A 23,198-nucleotide genomic window follows, 5' to 3' on the forward strand; every position below is an offset into this window, starting at 1 on the left:
ATAAATAAAAAGCAAAAAAAGCAAGCGGGTGCAGGATTAAAACAGGCAGGACCAAACTTGACACACTCTGCCACTGGAGTTAGAACCAGCACTTTATTGTAGTGTACACACGTTCTGACCTCGTCAATATACACAACCGGAAAGCGACCCACGCGGAGCCCGCGCTAGCCTCTATCATTGTCTACACGGAGCAGCTACAGTGACGGTACGTGGACAGCCACACATGACACAGGACAGCCGCAGTGTCCTCGAAACTAGCAGTTATGATCACAACAGGATTCAAAATGGTTTTCCCCCAGTTTTAGAAATCTAAAATTTTACAGGAAAATTAAAAACAAAGTGCTGTAGGAGTTTTAGCTCAGGACTTGTCCTCCCCTCCATCCCTGCGAGGCCGAGCAGCAGCGCTCCCCACGTCCAGGGAGTGGGGCTTCCCTCGGGCTGTCGGGGGGAAGCTAGCACTCCGCCTTCGGGCCAAGGGCGTCCTTGGAGTGCGGCTGTCCTTGGGCGTTCTGAGTACGGGCCGCTTGGGCCTGGTCTGCCTCCAAACCAAGAGGCCAGACGCTGTGCCCCACCGGTCCGCACACTCACCAGCAGGGCCACGGACATCAAGGAGGTGAGCGCCCAAGGCTGCGCACGAGGAGTCCAGCTTCCTGCGCGAGGAGCTGCCGGCCGCCCCGGCACGCCCACCCCTCTGCCACGTCAGAAGTGGGTAGAATCCCACAGGAAAGGCCTGGCCGTTTCCAGCCTCCAGAGGGGGGTTCCCGATCCAGTGCCCTCCCGCTGAGCAGTGCGGGCTGGTTGGAGTGGGGGGCGAGTCCATGCGCCCTCACTGCCTGGCCATCGGCCGACGGGGCGCACATGGCAAAGACAGAGTGGGGCAGGGCCCTCTCCTCTCGGGGCGGGGGTAGGCAGGAGCTCGCGGGGCGTCTCCTGTGCTATGATTCAAGCTTCACTTTGCATGCCAGTCCTGGGTCCCGCTAGCATGGAGGACATGAGGAATCCCAGTTTATTTACAAAATATTAAAAAGTTCATCATCTACATATTAACCCCCACTCTGCCATTTTATACATGCACTAGTTTGGAAAAAATAAAAACTTTAAAAAAAAAGGAAGAAAACAGGATTACGAGGTGGGAGTGAGCGATTTTAACCCTTTGTCAACGCGTCCGGTCATTGCAGCTTTTCCAGGGGCGCGAGGGGGCCGCGCAGAGCGAGCCGTGGGGAGCGCGCGTCCGCTCCACACACAGCTTCGGGGCGGTCTGGGTGGAGGGCGGGGGGGCCTACACACCAAGCACAGGCGGATGGTCAGCGAAGGGGAGGGTCTGCAGACCTACTGGCCAGAATGACTTTGTACACCATGGACCCTTGGGGCCGGGAGGACAGACGACAGCAGGGTCTCCTGACGCAGAGAGAGGGGGCAGGGGCGGCCGCGAGGCTCAGTAGCTGAGGGTGGAGTCGTCCCACTCCAGCTGTTGCTGCCTGTTCCCGTTCTGCTGGTCCCCGTGCTCCCCCTCCTCCTCCTCGCTGCTCTCCGACTCCGCGCTGGTGATGTCGTCCTCCTCCTCCCCATCCTCGCTCTCCTCCTCCTCCTCTTCCTCCTCCTCCTCCTCGCTGCTATGCTGGTCCTCGTACGTCTGACAAAGAGACAGTGTGGGAACCGAGCCCGGGGCCCCCTTCTCTGTGCACAAGCCGAGTGTCCACGGAAGTTCACCCTCCAGGAGCCGCAGAGGAAGGGAACTCCCGGTGTCACACTCCACGCCAAGGGAGGGCTGGACTATTCTGGAAGGAACCTCACCCCAGATGGAAGGGAAAATGGAGCTCTGGTCGCCACCCATGGGGTCCGTCACAGGCAGGGAGTGTGTTTCTCCCCCGACGGGGTGGCACGAGCTGGGATAAGGCCTCTCTGGGCCCTCAGTTTGCCCACCTGAAGAATGGGGACACCTGCACCTCACCAACTTGTCATGTGGGTCACATGATATTTAAATATGATGTGGTCACATGGCCACATAAACACCATGGAGGTGCCACGGCCACATGGCTTCTCTGGGGCGCGTGTCACTTTCCTCTGGCCTGCAGGGGCGAGCAGTCACAGGGGCCGCCTGCCGGCACCTACCTCCATGGGGTTGACGGTGATGGTCAAGGCAGAGTCATCCCAGTCCATCTCGTTCTCCTTCCCGGTGTCCTGGTCCCGCATGGTCCGCCGGTGAGCGGCCCGGATCCGGAACACGCCCAGGATGATCATGAAGACCAGGAAGCTGACACACACCACAATGACCACCGTGGCGGTGCTGGGGACAACTGGAACCGAGGGGAGACAGGGCGGTGAGGCTGGTACCTGCCCCCGGGCCCCATGCACACACAACAGCTTTGACCCCAGAGAACAGGAAGAAATGTGAGGAAAGCCTCACCACAGGCCTCCAGCCCCGCACTGGCTCCTGGCTGCCCTGCTGGAGCTTTCGTCCCTCATGGGAGGCACAGAATCATGGAGCCCGGCCAGGGCTGCTCAGACGGGCTGGGCTTCCGGCAGGACGCGGGAGGGCAGCCCCCACTAGGACCGACGCAGACGGCCCTGCTTCTGCCCTGCAGTCCTACCTGCGAAGGGGTGGGGGCTGGCCAGGTTGTGCCCCGAGAGGTCGACGAAGGCATGGTGCTCCGGGTGCACGAACTGCGGCTGCGCGGCCATGTGGCTGGCGTGCTCCATGGGGCTGGCCGCGGGAATGACGCTCACCTGCACCAGAGACACACACAGCAGCCTGAACGTGGCCCAGCGGCAGAAACGCAGTCCAGAAGCTACTGGGACTAGCGCGACTCAGAGGGGTCCCTGGACCCGCACTGCTAAGCCGATGAGATGAGAACAGAGAAAAACCGAGGCTGAGCTCTCGGAAACCGTCCTAACTGCCTGGTACTGTCGGCGATCCCAGAAACAGAACGCTGTTCTAGGAATTCCTTTTTATTGTATTTCATAAAACAATCTGTCCAGAAAAGACCAGAAAAACCACTACCGCTGTCCGCTGCAGGTCATTCGAGAAGCCCCGGCATAGCCCATTTCCCTGCTTTTCCCCAAAACCACAGCCATGTGAAAAAGCACAAATCAGAACCATTGGTTTCCTTCCAAATCTGTTAGCTTTTGGCTCAAACAAAACCCTCATCGACTACTCAGCACTGAGACATCGGCACTTGGCTGCTCTGCGGTCACCATGCAGACCTTCGATTGCTGAGACTAACTCTGGGCCCGTCCTCTCCAGACCACGGAAGCCCTGAGTGAGAAAAGGGCTGCTGGCCGGGCCTGTGGAAGACGTCTGAGCAGGGTGAGCTCACTGTGACCACCGTGCCATGAGGTGCCACCACCAGGCTCAGCAGACAGCACAGCATCCCTCTCCCGGGGCTGGCCCCACCCTGGGACCCCTCTGTCTGGGCTGGCCCCGCACTGGGACCCTCTCCCCAGGCTAGGAATCTGCAGAGAATCTTCGGTTCCCTGGGAACTGCTCTTTCTCAAGCAGCATCAAATCTCAACAAACCACCTTGGCTCTACTCACGAGGTATCATCTGCCGCTAGCTCTTCCATCTCCTTCCAGAGGCCCCTCAGATGCCCATGAGGGGCACATCAGCAACCCCCGGCTCGCCCAAACCTGCGCGGGTCTAACCTGCAGCAGCCCCCAGGCCAGGAAAGCCTAGCGCACTTGGACCCCAACAGGTGCCTCACAGATGCTCTGAACGTGGGGCCATAGGGGGGCACCCAATCACCCACCTCCACCTGAAACTCGTTGCTGACATAGCGGCCATTGAGTTCCGAGCAGACAAGCTTGAACTTTCGGTCCAGCAGGGACCTGGTGTGCCAGTTCCGGTAGCGCAGGAGGCGCAGCACCTCCTCGTAGCTGGCCATGGTGTCCACACCTATGGGGACAGGGGAAGAAGGTGGCCTACTGGCTGGGGTCAAAGGGAGGCCGCTTGAGGGAGGCCGAAGTTAGGCCCGGGGGCGGCTGGACCAAGTGCGTGCGAGGGTCCCGTTGCAGGGGGTGGGGAGCCATCCCGCGCCTCACTGTCAGCCCCTTGCAAGGACAGGAAGTAGGGCCATGCCTGCGCATCCCTTCCTGCCAGGAGAAGCTGAATAGCCCAGGCTGAGCCTCTTCTCTGCCCCGGTCCCCAGGACTCTCCCAGAGCTCGGAGAGGATGGCTGGTTGGGGGTGTGTGTGCAGGACTGAGGCTTCCGCTCGGCCCCTGGCCTGGCCTTGGCCTGCTCACCTGTGAAGACCACGCCCAGGTCGGAAGCGCTCACTGCAATGCCCTTCTGCTGCAGGCGGGCTGTGTCCACCTCCAGGCTCTCCTGGGCCGGGTTCAGCTCGTCCCCGTCCACCGTGACCTCACAGGTATCCAGGTCGTGCACGATCTCCTCAGACACCAGTGACTCTTGAACTGTAAGAATAGACCAAGCACTAATGGCAGAGGCCGGGGAGCTCAGACAGGTCTGTCACCCCAGGTGGCCTGCTAGCTGGCCTCGAGCTCACAGAGCCCTTTCAGTGACCGATGACAGAGGTCCCGGAGAGGCTCTGTCAAGAATCAGGGTGCCTTATGTGTCTGGGAGGACTGGCCCCCCGGGCCGGCCCAAGAACGCAGGGCCACCATACAGCCAGCGGGAGCAGCACTGTCCCCTGCCATGGGCCCGGAGCCTCTTGGCCTCCACAAGGGCATCTCAGATCCAGACACCACAAGCAGAGGGGAAAGGACTCTCCAGACGGGTTTTCCAAAGAACACAATGAGCTCTCGACCCCGAGTCAGATTCCAGGAGCAGACCCAAGAATAACATCCAAACATTCAAATCTCAAAACCTCAGAGAAAAAGCATGCAGGAAGGAGCAGCTGTGGGGCACCAGCCACCCACGTTCAAGCCAAGGGGAGGGCGACCAGCCCGGCAGAGCTATTACCTGTGGGGTCCTCGTCCCCTTCGCCTTCAGGCTCCACTTCTCTCGTGATGGTGCTGATGATGCGAAGCTCAGGGAAAAGGAAAACCCCTTCTGGGCTTTCGAACTCGGAAGCCGCTCGAGCGAAATGGTGGACGCCACTGAGGCTGACCTTGGGCTCCTCGGGCTGCAGCACCATCACGTAGCCGTCCACCGGGGGCACGGAGATGCAGGGGGCCTCGTCCAAACACCTGCCAACAAGCGACGGAGGAAGCCAGGGTCAGGGCTTCAAGAAGTGGGTCTGCAGGCTACACACGTGACGGCCCATGGATTCTCCCAGCCCCCGGGGGGCCAAAGGCAGTGGCCGGCCCGGAACAGGTCCCCAACACCATTCATGCCACCGTCCACGCCTTCCGGTACAAGGGAGGGCTGAGGAGTCTTAAAAACCTACGTAGACATGTTTTCTTCTCAAGAGTTGAGAATCAGCCCATACTTGGGGCTCCTGGGTGGCTCAGTGTGCTAAAGCCTCTGCCTTCGGCTCAGGTCATGATCTCAGGGTCCTGGGATCGAGCCCCGCATCCAGCTCTCTGCTCAGCAGGGAGTCTACTTCCCCCTCTCTGCCTTCCTCTGCCTACTTGTGGTCTCTGTCAAATAAGTAAAAATCTTTAAAAAAAAAAGAATCGGCCCGTACTTGACCGTGCTGGTGATTTTAAGTCTTCGGATCCCTGGTGTGGGGAACTGCCGAGAGTTCAGGTAGGCGATGTGCTGCATGGCCTTATCCAGTTCCCCGATGTCATCTCCCTCCAAGGTCAACGCCAAATGATTGGGGTTCGTATGGATCTGAAATCAGGCCAGAGGGGAAAGATAAAGGGTTCGAACTGCAAAAAACTGAAACCACACAGGGTCTGGCAAAGAAAGTGGTCAGCTGGGCGTCAGTCTGAATTGGGAACCTGGGGAGGAAGCCTCATAGAACTGCCGAGACAAGACCCCCCACTTCAAGGGTAAATGCCCAGGGTGCGAATGCATCTGTGGGACAAGAAACACAGGGTGCCTGGCCGACTCGGTGCAGCGTGTGACTTAACTGCGGGATTGTGAGTTCAAGCCCCATGGTGGATGTAGAGATTACTTACAAACAATAAAACCTTAAAAAAAAAAAAAAAATATATATATATATATATATATATATATATATATATACACACACACACACACATATATATATGTACAAAATACATATATTTGGTTTCTGCCTGCCAAACCCTGGAAACGTCCTGAGTGACAGAAGCACCTTTCGTTACTCATAATAAGCTCCTTCCAAGCGCACCAGCATCTGTGTTAACAAGTGGCTTCTGGATGGCTGAGATGGTTTCAGGACGGAACTGGTCGCCACAGAGCCCGTTTGACTACAGGGCACTTTCAGCCCCAACCCTGACCTCTGGCCAATGATTTAACCAGCTGTGCACACCTAACAGAAGCTCTGGAAACAGCCCTGAAGGACGGAACTTGGGAGCTTCCCAGGTTGGGAGGACAGTGCTCCTGGAGGGGCGGGAAGCTCCCTGCCCTCCCCGCTTCCTCGCCTTCCGCACCGTCTCCATCTGCTTGTTCCTGAGTTGTCTTCTCTATAATAAACCAGCAGTAATAAGCAAAGTGTTTTCTGAGTAGTTCAAGCAAATTGCCGAAACCCAAAGGAGGGGGATCATGGGGGCTCTGCTGGACGAAGTGTGGGTAACCCGAGGGCCCGGCCCCTGCACGCAGCATCTGTGCGGGGGCACTGAGCCTTCCTCTCCTGCAGCATTTGCACAAACTCCCGCTGGGCGGGGTCAGGACCCAACCCAACTGGAGGATACCTGGCAGGGGCAGGTGTCTGGAGAGTTGGGGATCTGGTCGGTGGAAACCCACCCCCCACCACGTTCAGGGTTAGAGGTGTTGTGGGTCAACACGGGTCAGGATCAATCACATATCGATCCTTCGCCAGCAGCCTGCATGTTCCTGCTGGAGGAGGTCGGGCGCGCCCTGTGAGCTAATGCCAAGGTCACCTTCACGCCTCTGCCGCTGTCTTCAGGGACTTGCAGGTCCAGCCCTTCTTTGCAGGTGTACAGACAGTCAATCACCTTCTTGTCGGCGAGCTTCCCGGAACGGACCGTCAGGCCAGCCAGGTTCCCTCGGAAGAACTGGGCCATGTGCAGCTCGCCGCCTTAGGAACACAGGGAAACAGAGCAGGCAGTTATGCGCACCGCCCGGAGCCTCCTGCTTTGCTTCGCAATGCAGTGAGTGTTACCGGTGGTGGCAGCCAGATGGAGGGACATGCGGGTTAGTTCGTACCAAATCCTGTTAGCCTTGCGATCTACATGGAAGTGCAATGGAGAAATTAAATCGTTTATGATCATGCATATGGCCTGGAGAGAAGAGGTGTTGGGGTCCCTCACCCGAAGCCCGGAAGCCAAGAGGTCCCATGAGTATCCCCACGCAACTAGCTGCTCCCCGGAAAGGGTGGCCTACACGGCCCCCGTCACCCTGGTGCACTGGTGACATTTTCCAGCAGCGCCAGCCTCCTGGGTCACTGCCTTCTCCATCAGCTGGGTCACCCTGGGCTGCTTTTTCTGACTGAGCACACTCGTGGATACGTACAAACTTGGGAAGGAACACACACCAACAGGACTAGGAAGATTAAAGGGACACTTACTCCCCCAGCCTGCACAGGAGACGCCTTGCACGGCTGATCGTGCCCGGCTCCCACCACTGAGGGTAACTGGGCATTGACGGTGTTATAAGGAAAACGGAGACCCAGAAAGTGGCCCTTGACAGGCTGTAACCGAGAGCCCAGAGCAGGTGAAACAGAACTTATTCTCACAATGATGAAAAGAGACCAATGTCGACAGCACGTCTCGTTCAGGATAAGGACATCAGACACTGTGAGCCATCCCCGGGGACTGAGACTTCTAAGAAACAGGTGTCTCAAATTTAGTACCGGTCAGGAGAGGGTGTCTAGTAATGAATCTCTTCCTGTGTCATGGTTCAGCCACAGGGGAACCAGGAGGTGGCCTCCCTGATGGGGCCTGTAAGATTTCAGCAGGGAGCCTCATGCAGTGGGGTAAGGGGGTCAGGGTCAAATTTGATTGGGGGGGTGGGGCAGAGAGTCCCATTCGTGCAGGACATTAATGAGTCATTGGCCCTCACTTCAACTGGGATCAGACTGGGCAAAAAAAGGGTCACTCCCAGGAAGCAGTGGGGGGAGCATAAAGCAAAGCAGCGGCTCATAGGGGCTCTGGGACCAGAATGCAACTCGGGCATCTCATGCGGAATGTGGAATGAACGGATGTCTCGTCTTTAAATGAAACACATGAGTGAACCGTAGGGAAAGATCCAGCAACCTGCAGAGGCCATAGGCACAGGCTCGGTTTCATTGTCATTTTCAAATGCTGGATACTCTGTAGAAAAGCAAGACAAAGACAATAGAAAAGGACCAAGAGGTTAGGCTCTTCACACTGGAATTTGAAAATTAGTCTTGAGAAGCTACCGAATATAAAACACAAAGAGAATTCCCTCCCATCTTGGCCCCCGCGGGGATACCCCCACCCCGCAAGCAGGCTCGTACTCCATCACCGCCTCCGAGGACTGGGCCTTACCACCCCCCAGCTCCCTGCCTCTCCACATTCTTCCCTCATCTCACCTTCGCACACCTGCCTTGCCAAAACCCAGGCCCCATTCAAAGAAATACAAACAAAGGCCGGCCCCGCTGAACTCCCGTCTTCCCGGCCTGTGCGTCTGGGCGGGCGCTGGGCGTTCGGAAGAGCCGCTCACACGCTCACACAGGCGGCAGAGACGGGCGGATACCGGGACAACCACACCCCGGGCCGCGGTTCTTCTCTCCCTAATACGGAGACACTTGCCTAGACAAACTGGCAGCACCAGTAAGCATCCAAAGCCTGGTCTGTGTACAGTAAACACATAAAAGTGTGTATTTTTTGAGCTCAAAACAAGTTCATTTTGGGCTAGACTTTAACCCCTAAGTCATAGAGAAATGAAGGCATTTTTATCCACTTTTTCTGAACAGAAAAGGAGAGTCCAGGTTAAGGAACTCATCCAGAGAAACAGGTAATCGGTCACAGGTGGTGGGCCTGGGGCTCTAACCTCGGACCCCTCATGCAGGCCCCGGCCCGTGTTCTGACAGTAGCACCAGGCCAGGGAGGCCCATGGCCAGTGACCGGGCACAGAGTCTCCACTTTCCAGACCGTGTCGTGGGAGCACTTCCCAGCCCAGGGCCCAGGCCCCCACATCTCCTGTGCTGCAGTGGCATGGGGACAGCCTGGGGACAGGCCCGGTGTGTATATCTGCACTCCCACCATGCCTCCGGGTGCCTCTGCAACGCGTTAGGGATGACATTTTGGCCGATGGCCGTGAGGCTGCTGCCTACAGCATGGGCCCGCCACCGTGAGTTTGTGAGGAAGGAGGTCTTCCCCCCGGGGAACTACATTTTATAAGCAGCGTGCCTGGTCTGGGAGCTTCGGCGTGTTCTTCTGGCTGAGGATCTTGAGAAGCTGAGGCAGAAAGAGGAAGCTGATGGCCATTGCATGACGGACGCTGCGGCCCAAACAGTGCCCAGAGGCAGCCCGGAAAAGGGGCTTTACTTTGACCCAAGCAAGAAAGTTCTCCGGTTTACATTCAGATTTTTACTTCTATTTTTAAAATTCTTATTTTTAAAACACGAGTTACTGTTTAATTTGGGAAGCAGCTCCGGACTGAAATGTTAAGACTTAGCAACTGAGGGACACCTGGGGGGCTCAGTCTGTTAAGGGTCTCCCTTCGGCGCAGGTCATGATCTCGGGGCCCTGGGACAGAGTCCTGCATCGGGCTCCTGGCTCAGCAGTGGGCTGCTTCCCCCTCTTCCTGTGCCTCTCCCCCTGCTTGTGCATGCTCACTCTCTCTCTCCCTCTCTCTCTAATAAATAAATAAATAAAATAATTAAAGAAAAAAAAAGACAACTATAACAATTCCCATTTCCCTGGTTATCTGTTCCTCATTCCTTGGCCTCAAGTTCCACATTCTCATAGATGAACTGTCCCCGAAATTAAATCTAGGAGTCAGCTAAAGAGCTTCACTCTAAAATGCTGTCTTGACATCTTTCATTTAAAAGGATCTGCAGGAAGGGCACCTGGGTGGCTCAGTGGGTTAAGCCGCTGCCTTCAGCTCAGGTCATGGTCTCAGGGTCTTGGGATGGAGCCCTACATCAGGCTCTTTGCTCAGCAGGGAGCTTGCTTCGCCCTCTCTCTCTGCCTGCTTCTCTGCCTACCTGTGATCTTTCTCTGTCAAATAAATAAATAAAATCTTTTAAAATAAATAAATAAATAAAAGGATCTGTAGGAAAATGATGAAACTCAAAAATTTAAATTCCCTGAAATTAAAGCAACACTGTCATGGGAATTGGGCTGTTCTGTCCCTTTCGCCGACCTCAAGGTACGATGTTTCCACAGGGAGAAACAAATATTCTAAGGTCTGTTTAGGGGGACGGTGACCCCGTCAAGTGTGGGGGTTCATGTGAGGTCGTGAACCTTGAGGGTGGACGGAGGGCCCATGAGCTTGGGCGCGCTTCCTTCAATGAACTTCTGAGGGTCACCTTTCCTTTGGTACCAAAGCACAGTGGCCCGGCTGTGCCCGCTCCTTTCCCACTGTGCAGGCCGCTGCGAATGCCACAGCCCGTCACTGCTTCCGAATGACGCAGCTACTAAACGTGCTGCCAGGGCTTGTCTGTCCGGGTGTTAGGAAAGCAGCACAGGCGTGAGCGTTTCAAGACGTTAGTCTTCTAGTACTTGGCTAACTCTTGTTCAGTTTACACAGGAAATCATATGCCTTTTGTTTCACAGATTAATAAACAATTATCCTGAGAAGGGGCACTGATCAGACCACAGGCTCTCGATGCACCAGCTTCAGGGGTTCAAGTTCTGACGCCAACATTACTTAGCAGGGTAACCCCGGGCTCTGAGCCTCACTTTCTTTGGCTATAAAATGCGGCTAAAGACCGCTCTTTCCCCACAAACTTACTGTTAAGGATTAGTGAGACCATGCGTATAAAGCGACCGGCGTGCGACCTGCCCGTCAGAAGTACAAATAACGGTATTTTCGTTTTGGTCTGTCACCCATCCCTGGTCTTGTAGCGGAGACGTCTGGGAGCCCCTTCAAGCACAGCTCCTGCTGGGTTAGCCGGCACTGACCGCTCTGGAAGAGTCCTCTGGGTCAAGGCACAGTTCTGTGCCTGATCAGCTGCCGCCTCCTGATTCTCGTGAACTTTTCAATAAACAGATTAATTTAAAACAACCCCTCAACTGTACTCTCCCTCCGGGTAATGCTCCCTCCAGGCTCCCCGAAGGGGCTCGCTGCTTCAGTCCTCTAACGCATGGCTGGTGAGCGCCCCAGAGTACGGCATCAGCAGTGTCCCCAGAAAGGCCATGCCCAGGAGAAGGGACGACAGATGAAGGACACGAGGGTGAGGGGCAAGACACCGAGATGAGCCTGCTTCCCCCACGATGGCCATGAGGCAGGTTCAAGTCCCGAGATGGGGGAGAGGGTGCCAGTGACCATTACCTTGCCAGCAGGCCCCAACCACGAGCTGAGTTTCGATCTTGGACGGATGAAGCGGGTAATCTTCGGTCACAGAGAAGGGCTCGTGAGAAACCCCGTCCACATAGAGAGTCACGCTCGGGAATTCCACGTTGAGGACGAAGTGATGCCATTCCTCATCACAGACCTACGGGAGGGAAGGGGCGGAGCATGAAGTGTCGACCTTCCCTCTCACCCAGGAACAGGAGAGCCGCACACCCAGATGTGAACAGCAGCTCTCCCAAAAGGAATGTCTTCTGAAAAAGGAGCCGATTTTTAAAAAATCTAACCACAAAATACATCTCACTCACTCGACCACATCTTGCCCAAAACGGCCAAAGCGACACTCTCACCACTAGGACCTTCCAGACCAGGGGGCAGCGCTCCCTCATCACGTGACGCGGCCTCAGAATATGGCGCGGCCCAATTCCCTTCTGCCAACAGCGGGATGCCACGCGATTCTGGGATCTGCAGGCCAGACAGCCTCCCACGGAGCCGGCTCAGCCCGCGACTGGCCAGGCCTCCTTTCCCAGATAAAAACGAAAAGCCCCTCCCATCTCAGGATAAGGACCGCAGGAGCACGTGCATCTTCTTTTTCAATTCAAAGGTGATGATCTAAGTAAACTGAGCATACAGCTCCGAGGGCGTGAGGGGTCCCGCTGTGTTCCTTCCCCATCACGAAGGAGCATCTTCCTCACTGCCGAGGGAAAGCAAGGGGTTGGCAGCCTCTAGGCCCCATGAGCCCGGCACTCCCTGATCTCTGGCTTCAGAGGAGGAGGCAGGCAACCGAGAACAGAGACAGGCAGAGAAAGAGAAGGAGCGGGATCAAGTGTTTTTTTTTTTTTTAAGATTTTATTTATTTACTTGACAGAGATCACAAGTAGGCAGAGAAAGAGAGAGGGAGAGAGGAAGCAGGCTCCCCGCTGAGCAGAAAGCCGGATGCGGGGCTCCATCCCAGGACCCTGAGATCATGACCTGAGCGGAAGGCAGAGGCTTAACCCACTGAGCCACTCAGGTGCCCCAGGATCAAGTTTTTAAAAAGGTGTTTTTAGGGACGCCTGGGTGGCTCAGTTGGTTAAGCAGCTGCCTTCGGCTCAGGTAATGATCCCAGCGTCCTGGGATCGAGTCCCATATCGGGCTCCTTGCTCAGCAGGGAGCCTGCTTCTCCCTCTGCCTCTACCTGCCATTCTGTCTGCCTGTGCTCGCTCTCTCTCCCTCTCTCTCTGATAAATAAATAAATCTTAAAAAAATAAATAAATAAAATAAAAAGGTGTTTTTAAATAAGCTGCCCAATCTACACATTCTAAAACACTGAACTGATCAGGACTTCAACAGGCCAAAAACATCACAATAAATGAAAAAATTACCAAAGTATATCCCCCAGAGAAAAGCGGCTGCTCCTGACAAGTTTATTACAGAAAAAATCCAAACCTCTAACACTGGGTCTATGTCTACCTCATTTGCGTAACAGGTAAGTACATACACTCGATTATATGAAACCTTTTTAAATGAAGGGATTGCACAGCAATTCACTTTTGAGGCAGGTAATGCCTTAATTCAGCTTGTCTCTATTTAAAGCAAGTTTTGTAGTTTTAGCTCCTCCGGAAAGCGGTGTCTACTGTCCCCCCCGGTTCCTGTACCGCAGGTTTCTGGGGCGTCAGCAGAATGATAACTGTAACTGAAAGTCACATCTGACTTTAGTCAAAAGTCCCTGAGAGTATTCTGAGACGTTAGGGATAGAACTGGCATAATTTTTGGATTTCCTTGAAAACTAGGTGATCAGAATGGCAAAGCCTAAAGCCACAGACGACACCCGTGACCCTCCTCAGTTCAGTGTCCCGGTGCACCCCGAGATGCATGGGTGCACCCCGAGATGCATGTAGGTGGGGAAAAGTCCACGGGACAGCAGAGGGTGGCTGAGGTGCTTTATGACAACAGAATGGGGAGGCAGAACCCAGAAACCAGGAAAAAGGTCATGCCAGCCAACTCCCTCTTTTGAAAGTATAGGAAAAGTAATTTTATGCAAAAATGTGGAGGGGAGAAAGGACCACAGCTCAATCCCATATGAACTTTTTAAGAGAAAGAAAGAGGACTGTCGGAATAATCTCTCTCCAGAACCCCTTTCAAGTCATGCCAGCAACAAACATGAAAACGATCATGTATTGTCTCAAAACACACCAGAATTGTCAGGAAAGGGACACAAAACACAAAACACAAAAGAATGTAGTTTATGACTACAGCAGCTCAGACAAGAGCTAACAAAACAGGAATGAAACAGGAATAGAAAGTGCCAGACACAGAAAACAGGCAAGGATCACCAACCCAAGGTGAGGGGTCCCCAGGGAAGAAAAGCAAAGTGAGGAGCAGGGTGTGCTAAGAACTGTTAACAGCAGCGCTTAACAAACTTGCCTGAGATGCCAAATGGCTTTAATCTATACACTAAGAAAAGGGCGTACCACGTGTCTGGGGAAACAGACCCCAAACAATCAAGACATAGGCATAAGAGGAACTGGCTTCAAAAAAAAAAAAAAAAAGAAAAGAAAAGAAAGAAAAAGAAATGCGTCCTTTGGTCACCCAAACCAAAGGACCAAGTGTTTTACGAGGGAAAGAGATCGGATGGCTGACAGCACCACAGCAGCCTCTTCCGTGCGAGAACAATGGACAGGGACATGTTCTGTTCCTGCAAACCCTAAATGGGAGCCAGAGACTTTAGACCCAGCCAAACTGACCTTCTGAGTAAAGGCCACAAACACACGACCAACACGGAGGAACTCGGGCTGCTCCCATGAGTCCTTCCCGGGGACACACTCCCCACGGCATGGATGACCGAGACAGAGTGAGCACGAATGGCTCCTCCCATCACAGAAACACGAACCACCAGACACAGGAACATGCAAACCCGAGCCCCATCGACCCCTGAGGCCATGCCATGGACTTATAGGCACAACGATGGATACAACCAGGCAAATTGACACTACGGGAAAGTCTGTGGGACCTGATTTTGTCGTCAAATAAATGACAGGAGAGAAGAGAAAAATCTACAGATTACAAAATAAAGTCAAAAGGTTTATCAACCAGTCACCATGTATGACTCCTTATTTGGGTCCTGATTCAGACAGATTATAAATGCAAGAACATTTACAGGACGGGCCCTGGGAGGTTCAGTGCGTCTGCCTTCAGCTCGGGCTGTGATCTCGGCGTCCTGGGTGAAGGCCCGCGTCAGGCTCCCTGCTCGACGGGGAGCCTGCTTCTCCCTCTCCCTCCGCTTCTCCCCTCACTCGTGCTTTCTCTCTCAAATAAATTAAAAAATATATTAATTAAACTATCTGAAACTTTGAGCATTGGCGAGATATCTGACGATATTAAGGAACTGCCAAATTTTTTTTTGAGAGAGAGAGCGAGCGTGCATGCACAAGCCTGGGAGGGGCAGAGGGAGCGAACCAAAGCAGACTGAGCGGGGAGTCCGATGCGGGGCTCGATCTCATGACCCTGAGATCATGACCTGACCCGAAATCAAGAGCTAGACGTCTATCTGACTGAGCCACCCAGGCGCCCTGTTCATTTTTTTAAGATGTTACATTTAAGATGTAACCAAAGAACTGTAGTTCTGCTTACCATTCAGAGGCACAGAACTGCGTTAACCCCACAGAGAACAAACTGGCATTTACTTGAGGAGGTAACAACCACCATCGACACTAAGCAGGGGAGCGACGAAAGCAGACCGGCCAAGCGTGCGCTGCTGAAGCCGGGGAACGCTCCATGGAGTTGTTCTTTACATTAATCTGTCTGCTTTTATCTCTGCTGACATTTCCCATAATGAAGTTTTTTTTACTATTATCTGAAGAAACTAAATACATAAATAGAGACTGTGGTTATTAAAACAAAACTGGGCCTACGAATTCTACATACACAGCAGAGTTTTTTCTGAACTGTACCTTTCTTTAGTTTCTTGAAAAACCATATGTATAAAAGTTTCTCAGATTCTCTATGAAAACGGAAAGGACACGAGTAAGAGATGACTGCTACCAGCCGGACCGTCGCTTCACACTGTCACACACAGCCCTCCTGTTTCGCCTGCGCTCATACACGTCAATCTGCCTTGTACGTGTTGGGGACGATGCTGTGTCCCAGTAACTACAGGCAGACATTCGTCAGCGCTGGCCCACTAACTCCACGAGACAGAACTGAGCTCAGGCCACAGGTTTCCATCTTGATCCAAACTGAAATCAGGAGGAGAAATGATCTGCTGTGATTTTAATGGGCAGGCCGCCCCAGTGTACAGCGTCTCCTTACTTCCTGTAACATGTCGGTTTTTTTCACATGACACTTGCTTTTTATCACAGAAACTGCTGGGAAAGCGGCTTTGCACAGATACGCTATCATCAAAAGGGCTATAACGTGACCTAGTGTCAAAACTGTAAACTCCCTCAAGCTAGTAGTTTGTGTGGTTTCAGAAAGATGTCACAGCTGCTGGCTCCGTGACAACTCAGAGCACCCGTGGCATCCCTCAATTTGCTGAGGTCCCCGGGGGCTCCTTGGCACAGTTCAGGAGCCAAGGCTTTAAGTAATGAATAAACCAATACCAGGATCTCCATCCCAATTTTTAAGCAAATGCTGCTTATTTCAGTAAATTACAACATAGTATGTTGAATTTAAAGCATAAATTTCTTGGGGCGCCTGGGTGGCTCAGTGGGTTAAAGCCTCTGCCTTCGGCTCAGGTCATAATCTCAGGGTCCTGGGATTGAGTCCCGCGTCAGGCTCTCTGCTCAGCAGGGAGCCCACTTCCCCCGCCCCCCCCCCCCGCCCCGGTCTGCCTCTCTGCCTACTTGTGATCTCTCTCTCTGTCAAATAAATAAATAAGATGCATAAAATTTCTTTATATTAATACTGGATACATACAATACACACTTATAAAATGAAAAATAGGCTTTTGGTGGAAAGGAGTTCAAAGGATTTAACTTGCCGTCCTATCACTTACATAATAAAGTGTTTTTGAAAAGTCATCAGAAGAAACTGAAAACGGTCACTGTGGTTACTAGAAGAGAACTGTGTCTACAATGTCTACGTAGGTTGCAAAAAGTTTTTTATATTTTCGTATTGACTCAAGAACATAAATACCCACTGCCCATAAGCTGCCCCCACGCAGCTGGTCCCACATAAGGTTGCAACACCTACTCATACTCTCAGAAAGATCAAACCCAGCCAGTTTTCCGGGCACGCACCTGGTTCAACTTCCAGTGGAATTCTGCAGGTTTGTATTTCTTCTCTTCCGAAGGGTCCTGGCGGAGGAGGAAAACAAGCCGGCAGCCGTGGACATAGAGGGAATAATGGTGCCGGTTCATGTCTGCAGAGAGAAATCCTACTGGTAAATCGCCAACTTGGGACCCAGAGGAGAAGTAAAAGCCATTTCCTTAATGGATTTGGAAAACAGTTTCATCAGCGCAAGTGACTTCTCCAGTTGGGACAAGGCAGAGTTTAGAAACAAATACCCTTGGGTTTCACTAAGACGTGGGACCCAACTCACTGAGGGTAGTGCAGTATCTCAAGGACACAGTACCCCAGCCCAGAGCACAGGACACGTGTGTCGCCACCAGCCCGTGGGAGCCTCTGGGGGAAGTCAGGTGCCCTGCCTCCAGCGACCACTTGGGGGGCCACTCGAGTATGACGGATGCCCCAACGGCACATTAACCTACCAGTCTTGTCTGAGCTACAGAGAATCGTCTCCTTCTTCCTGCCAAAAGGCCCGTGCCTCATCCACACAGAAATCGTGAAAGGCTCCTTCGGGTTGACCGAGACGACGCCATCTGGGACCCTCACTGCTTGTGTGCCGTTGAACTCGAAGACCTGGTCGCTGTCATGGCCGTTGTCGGTGGGGAGGCCCACCGTCCAGTTCAAGGACCCGCTTGGGGAAGGGAGCAGCTCGGCAGTGCCTGACGCAGCACCTAAGCCAACACAGTAACACTCAGCACACGTTTTGTGAAGAGCTTAAAAGGTATAGTTTCAAAGCCACACTAATGCAACATCCTTATCTTATACAACTGGCTAGTCCCAGTTTATAGTCCCCCCGGTTTTGATAAAAATTAAAAAATCAGGGGCACCTGGGTGGCTCACTGGGTTAAGCCTCTGCATTCGGCTTGGGTCATGATCTCAGGGTTCTGGGATCGAGTCCTGCATCGGGCTCTCTGCTCAGCAGGGAGCCTGCTTCCCCCTTCTCTCTCTCTGCCTGCTGCTCTACCTACTTGTGATTTCTCTCTCTCTGTGTTAAATAAATAAATAAAATCTTTTAAAAATATAAAAATAAAAATAAAAAATCATAAATAATAACCGTGGATATTTTTAAAAAAGGAAAAAAGGAAGAAAGCCTTACTTGCAATCCCACTGAAACATATCCACTATTAACATCTGTGTATAAACACTTACAGTCTTTTCCTTATGAATATATACTTATTATAAAAAGGGAGTCTGGTGATGTGCGTACATACCTACACTCCCATTAATATTTTTCCTCAGCATAATTTTAAATGTGTGAAGGGCATTTCATTGCACAGACATACTGTGACTTAACTGATCTCCCTAGTGAACACTGAGGTTGTCCCTACTTTTTTCTATGACGAACCCTGCCTTTATGAGGACCTCTGTGTGACTCCATGATTATTCCCTTAGCATAAATTCCTAGAAATGGAATTAGGAAGCCAAAGGATATGAAACAATCTTCCAGCTGTCATATATTGCCAAGTGCAATTTTCGTTTAAATGTGTCCACAGAAGAAGGCTGAGTTCTGCCAGTCACCTGGTCCTCGGAGCCACATGACCCAACCATAACCTTGGTCAGATGTGAGCGCCTGCCCCTCCCTACAAGTGTGACCCCATCCTCCTCCAGTCACAGTTCATTCCTCAGTAAAAATGAGGTCACCACCACCTCCTTCGTAGGCCTGACAGGCACTTGTGGAAATCCAGAGCATACAGTAAGCACCCGCATATGAAATCTCTTCCATTCTTCCGGACTTTAAACTGTTCTGGTTGAGAAAATGTTCATCTGGCACCATAAAAAATTATGACACTGGAGAGAAAATGAGTTTTAAACATTATACTTAAATACGTATCGGGGTGCTTGGGTGGCTCAGTCGTTAAGTATTTGTCTTTGGCTCAGGTCATGATCCCAGGGTCCTGGGATCGAGCCCCACATCGGGCTCCCTGCTCAGTGAGGAGCCTGCTTCTCCCTCTCGCTCTGCCCCTCCCCACACGTAGTTTAAAATAGGACATGCCCCAGTCCTCTTAACTATTTACATACTTAAGTACATGACTATCTGGACTCAGAGTCATGCCACACCAGAGTATAATATACTTTTTTGCTTTTGTTCCTTCCAGTTTTGTAAGAAATTCGAAATCTGCTGGCTGTTAGCAGGCCGGAGAGACAGGTAAGCAAGGCCCAGTGCATCCAGCAGAGCCGACACTGAGTAGCTCTTGAAGCACTAACCACCCCCGGATCACGAAGACCTCATTCCAGTTACAGGTGTTTCGTCCCTGACGAAAGCAAACCGTCCTCCTCAGCACTTTCCACGACAGGCATCGACACTTCACCTCTGCCTCATTTAGATAAACCAGACAAACTGATGGTGAAGACAGCGCCAGGCTTTGATCAGATCTGTAACCACTGGTCTCTGATTCACGTAATGTTTGTGGCAAAGAGAATCTGCTGAGACTCGAAACGAGATGGGAGTATCCTTACTTTTGATTTTCCGCCTCACATTTGCCAAAAGCTATTGCGTTACCTACGTTTTTTCTTCATCGTGAGATAAACATCTCCTTTCGTTTCAAACACAGTCCACTTACGTAATCCCTCTTTGGAGGATGCCCTCGGTTAGACAAATACATTCCTCCAATCATTGGTTCTTAAAATGCACATGCCCGTAACGTTCGGAATAGACTAACAGGGGTTTACGAACCTCATAAAAGCTAGTTTTCCGGTAGGAAAACTAGCCAGGAAGACAGTGACGGCCCTTTCAGAGGGTCCAAGTGTGTTTCAGTGTCTGAATCTGTCCAGCAACACACACTCACCCACACACGCGCGCGCGCGCACACACATCCCCTTCCATCTGAGAGGGGGGGTCTCTCGCCTTCCAGGGAGACCACCGGGCCGGGCCCCCCCTTACCACACAGCTGGTGAAGGGACTTCTCCGAGTAGGTGTCCCGGTCACAGCCTTTCCCGATGTGGCCGGTCTCCAGCTCCACGGTCGCCTGCACCGAGGCCACGGACTCCTCGCAGGTCTCCAGGCGGACATTGGGGAAGAGGGCCAAGGTGCCCGTGCCAGGCTCGTACTCGATCCTGTTGTTCCATCCTGGGTCGGTCCACAGAGCCGGGGGTGGGGAGAAAGGAGAAAACTCACACTTCAGTTTGCTCTGGTCAACACCGTTTGAAGAACAGGTCTGCGAGCAGAAAGGAGAATGAGGCTCACCTTGCCACCCCGGGGTACAGGTGGGCTTGATGCTGACCTTCACCAAGACATCCTCCGCCGCCCTCCGCTTCCCGCAGTCGTAGGCGGTGACCGTCAGCTTGTACTGGTGCTCCTTCCCGTAGTTCAGCTTCTCTGTGTTTTTTATATAACCTTCCAGGGGCAGAGGCAACAGTGAGAACGCAGAGCCGGGCGGGGACACAAAGTACACAGGCTCCAAGCATCATCAACACTGAGGGGAGAGAAAGCTCCGGCCGGAGGTCCTTAACACTCGGTCTGGCTGTCTTGAGCCTGAACACACTGAGTCCACCTTGAAGGACTGTGTCAACAGAGGGAATGTGTCTACACAATTCAACCTTCATTTATTCCTATGGTTTTTCTATTTTGGCTTTATGTATTTGCTTTAAGATTAAGCAGTTTGCATGTAAGAGGACAAAGAAGACAAAAGAACTCAAGTCCTCCAAATACGGAACACAAGATCAAGCTGCACTAAATCTATTTCTTGCTACAAGATTTCCTTTGTGTGTGTGTCGGAGAGAGACAGAGAGTCCCTACTCACCCTCCCCCAGAAAGGAGGAGTGTGCTTCTGAATGTCAGTGCGGATAACTGCAAAGTGTTCGCGATGTCCGTGATTTCCTGAGAAGATTCTGGACGGTGCATTAACAGCAGAGGCCCTGTCTCACTGTCAAGAAGCCATAAGCTAATCAAGAAGTGGAGGTTTGGCAGAGCTCATTCTGCTCAATGGCGGGGGATGGGAGCATCTGGCAGGAAGGCAAAACCTTCACCGTCACATGAGGCACAAGATCCAAATCTAACGGAGAACAGAAAACAGACTGACCAAAAGTCAGTCTTTTTGACATGCACTGATGAAAAGGTGAGAAGGTACAGATTAAAAACAAGTGAAGTGGGGGATTTTTTAGACCTTGGGAGAGGAAAAAGAAGGGTGCCCCATAAAGAACACTTGATTTTAGGTGCCAGAAGCGAGACTTTCAGGGGACAGGGTAAAAAAATATGAAACACACACACACAAGAGACGGGCTCTGCTACGGACTGAATGCTTGTGCCCCCCAAACCCATACACTGAAGTCCTAGCACCCCACACCATGCAGTTATAAGGAGGTGCTTCTGGGGGAGGAACTCAGGTTTAAGTGAGGTCGTGAGGCCCCCACATTGGGATCCAGAGGGCTCTCTCTCTCCCTGCCATGTGAGGACGCAGCGTGAAGATGGCCACCGGCGAACCACGCCTCAGGCTTCAGAAGACCCTGGGTCTGCCAGTGCCACGATCGTGGTCTCCCAGCCTCCAGGACCGTGGGACAAAGCCAGTGTCCGTCGTATGAGCCCCCAGATTGGGGTCCTTTCTAGAGCAGCCTGAAGGGAGGGGCGGAGATCATCCGGATCTTTGAGTTTCACCCGTGTGCAGACCTGTCCACGGACTGTCTCCCCGGTCAGGAAGGTCTTCTCCTCTGACTCACCATCTTTGTCGATGGCGAATGGCACATCTGGAGTGACGATTTCATAGCTGCAAATCTGGCTGAACTGAGGGGAGCAGTCGGCGTCCACAGCCTCCACCCGCAGGATGCTGTCATACTGTTTGCCCTCGACGACGGTCGCCTTGTAGGACTTCTCCCGGAACACCGGTGCGTACTCGTTCACGTCGTTCACCTGAATGTGCACAGTTGCTCTGGAAGAAGAAGAAAAGCTGTGTGTTCGGTTTGCTTTCTGACCCCGAGCATACCAATTCTTTCGTGGTTTTAAATTTATCTTTTGCTACTATCTTGTTTCATGAAGTTCAAATGATGGAGATCAAAATTAAACAAGTGATTGTTTTTACTTTAGTGTGGAGACAACTTTAGAAAGTTAAAACAGGAATTTGAGTTGATTCCTCCAGATCCCAAGAGCAAGGCAGCTGTTAAATAAAGAAAGGCGGTCATATAAAATAAAAGACACTTGGAGTTTTCTTGACAGTATGGGACAGGGCATGCAGAAGGGAGATAAACTAGATAAGACAAAATTAGAGCCCAAGGAAGAGGGGGTAAGACACAGAAGACGGGAAACATGGACAGGGAGTCTGGGAGCCTGGAAACAGTTCTGTCCAGCTTCAGCCCAGCTTCTATGAACCAAGACCACTAGCAACCCGTTGTGGCCCATCCCCCAGTACGGACCCAACAAACGAAGGACTTCAGCGTGATCTCAGCTTTCCCCTCCTAGCAGACCCCTTGCTGCCAAGTCCCACCTCCCCAGCTCAGGCAAGAGGCACTAAAGGTGCCCTCAGACCCAGCTGCAAAGAGCGGAAATGGTCAGTGTCAAGGGCTACTGATCAGGGCATGTTTCTGACTCAGACAAGATCTCTGACTGAAGTAAGGCCTTTTTCAAGGACAACAGCAAGGTGATTCGCTGGCTCTCAGCACCCCAGTGTTCACCAAGACCCTCCACGCCCAATGCCGTGTGTCCCCCTGACCGTCACAGAGGGTCGACATGTCCCTCTCTCCTTAACCCAGGCACTAAGTAAAAACTGAGACTCAACTAAACGAAACTGGCTTCATGCCAAAGGGAGAGCAAGTGGTGGAGATGAGACTGGATTCTGGGGCGCCTGGGTGGCTCAGTTGGTTGGGGATGGCCTTTGGCTTGGGTCATGATGCCGGGGGTCTGGGATGGAGCCCTGCTTTGGGCTCCTTGCTCTGTGGGGAACCTGCTTCTCCCTCTGCCTCTGCTTTCCACTGCCCACTTGTGCTGTCAAATAAATAAGATCTTAAAAAAAAAAAAGATATGCTGCTGGATTATGCACTTAAAAAATAAAAAAAAAGACAAGAAGAGACTGGATTCTGTCTAAATCTAGGTCTTGTCCGGAGCCCGTCTGTTACACACCAGTTCTCCGCAGGCAGGAAGGACAGGAACTCAGCCAGGAGGGGACGCGGCACGCAACCTGCTCCCCCCAGCACACAGGAATTCTAGATCCTTAGAATTCACCCAAAAAAGAAACCTCTAACAACAAAATACTTCCCTCAAGAAAAACTGGGCTTTTCCAATTTTTAGCGTAGGGCCTTAGTTTCTTTAACAGTATTTGTTGGGATAAAATGACTCCTTCATTTATTAGTTCAACATCCAATGCTGTGGGGTAAACAGACAAGATTCCTGCCCTTGAAGAACTCACAGTGCCATGGGGGACAGCCCAGAAGTGTCTTCTGCTTCATCTTTAAAAACACAGAGCCTTGCGGGATGCCTGGGTGGCTCCGTCCGTTAAATGTCTGCGTTTGGC

The 23,198-nt window shown here is 52.4% G+C and overlaps 1 protein-coding gene across 4 annotated transcripts in view; it reads right to left on the reverse strand.

The window, feature by feature from the left end:
* Window positions 1-74: 74 nt before the first annotated feature.
* Window positions 75-23,198, reverse strand: part of CLSTN1 (calsyntenin 1) — a 78,696-nt gene continuing 55,572 nt past the window's right edge. For 2 of the 4 annotated variants that reach the window (XM_059375107.1, XM_059375106.1), the window contains 15 exons: window positions 21,415-21,623; window positions 19,946-20,095; window positions 19,643-19,828; window positions 17,184-17,432; window positions 16,713-16,834; window positions 11,476-11,638; window positions 8,268-8,324; window positions 6,933-7,090; window positions 5,588-5,736; window positions 4,921-5,147; window positions 4,242-4,412; window positions 3,748-3,893; window positions 2,592-2,727; window positions 2,113-2,297; window positions 75-1,633 (listed from right to left, as the gene is read on the reverse strand). In XM_059375107.1, coding sequence (XP_059231090.1) covers window positions 1,436-1,633; window positions 2,113-2,297; window positions 2,592-2,727; window positions 3,748-3,893; window positions 4,242-4,412; window positions 4,921-5,147; window positions 5,588-5,736; window positions 6,933-7,090; window positions 8,268-8,324; window positions 11,476-11,638; window positions 16,713-16,834; window positions 17,184-17,432; window positions 19,643-19,828; window positions 19,946-20,095; window positions 21,415-21,623 — 2,506 coding nt within the window. In that variant the 3' untranslated portion in view covers window positions 75-1,435. The remainder of the gene's footprint in view (window positions 1,634-2,112; window positions 2,298-2,591; window positions 2,728-3,747; window positions 3,894-4,241; window positions 4,413-4,920; window positions 5,148-5,587; window positions 5,737-6,932; window positions 7,091-8,267; window positions 8,325-11,475; window positions 11,639-16,712; window positions 16,835-17,183; window positions 17,433-19,642; window positions 19,829-19,945; window positions 20,096-21,414; window positions 21,624-23,198) is intronic. The other 2 variants (XM_059375109.1, XM_059375108.1) reach the window with 1 other exon arrangement.

The sequence above is a fragment of the Mustela nigripes genome, chromosome 14 (assembly GCF_022355385.1).
Source record: "Mustela nigripes isolate SB6536 chromosome 14, MUSNIG.SB6536, whole genome shotgun sequence".
NCBI classification, from domain to species: domain Eukaryota; kingdom Metazoa; phylum Chordata; class Mammalia; order Carnivora; family Mustelidae; genus Mustela; species Mustela nigripes.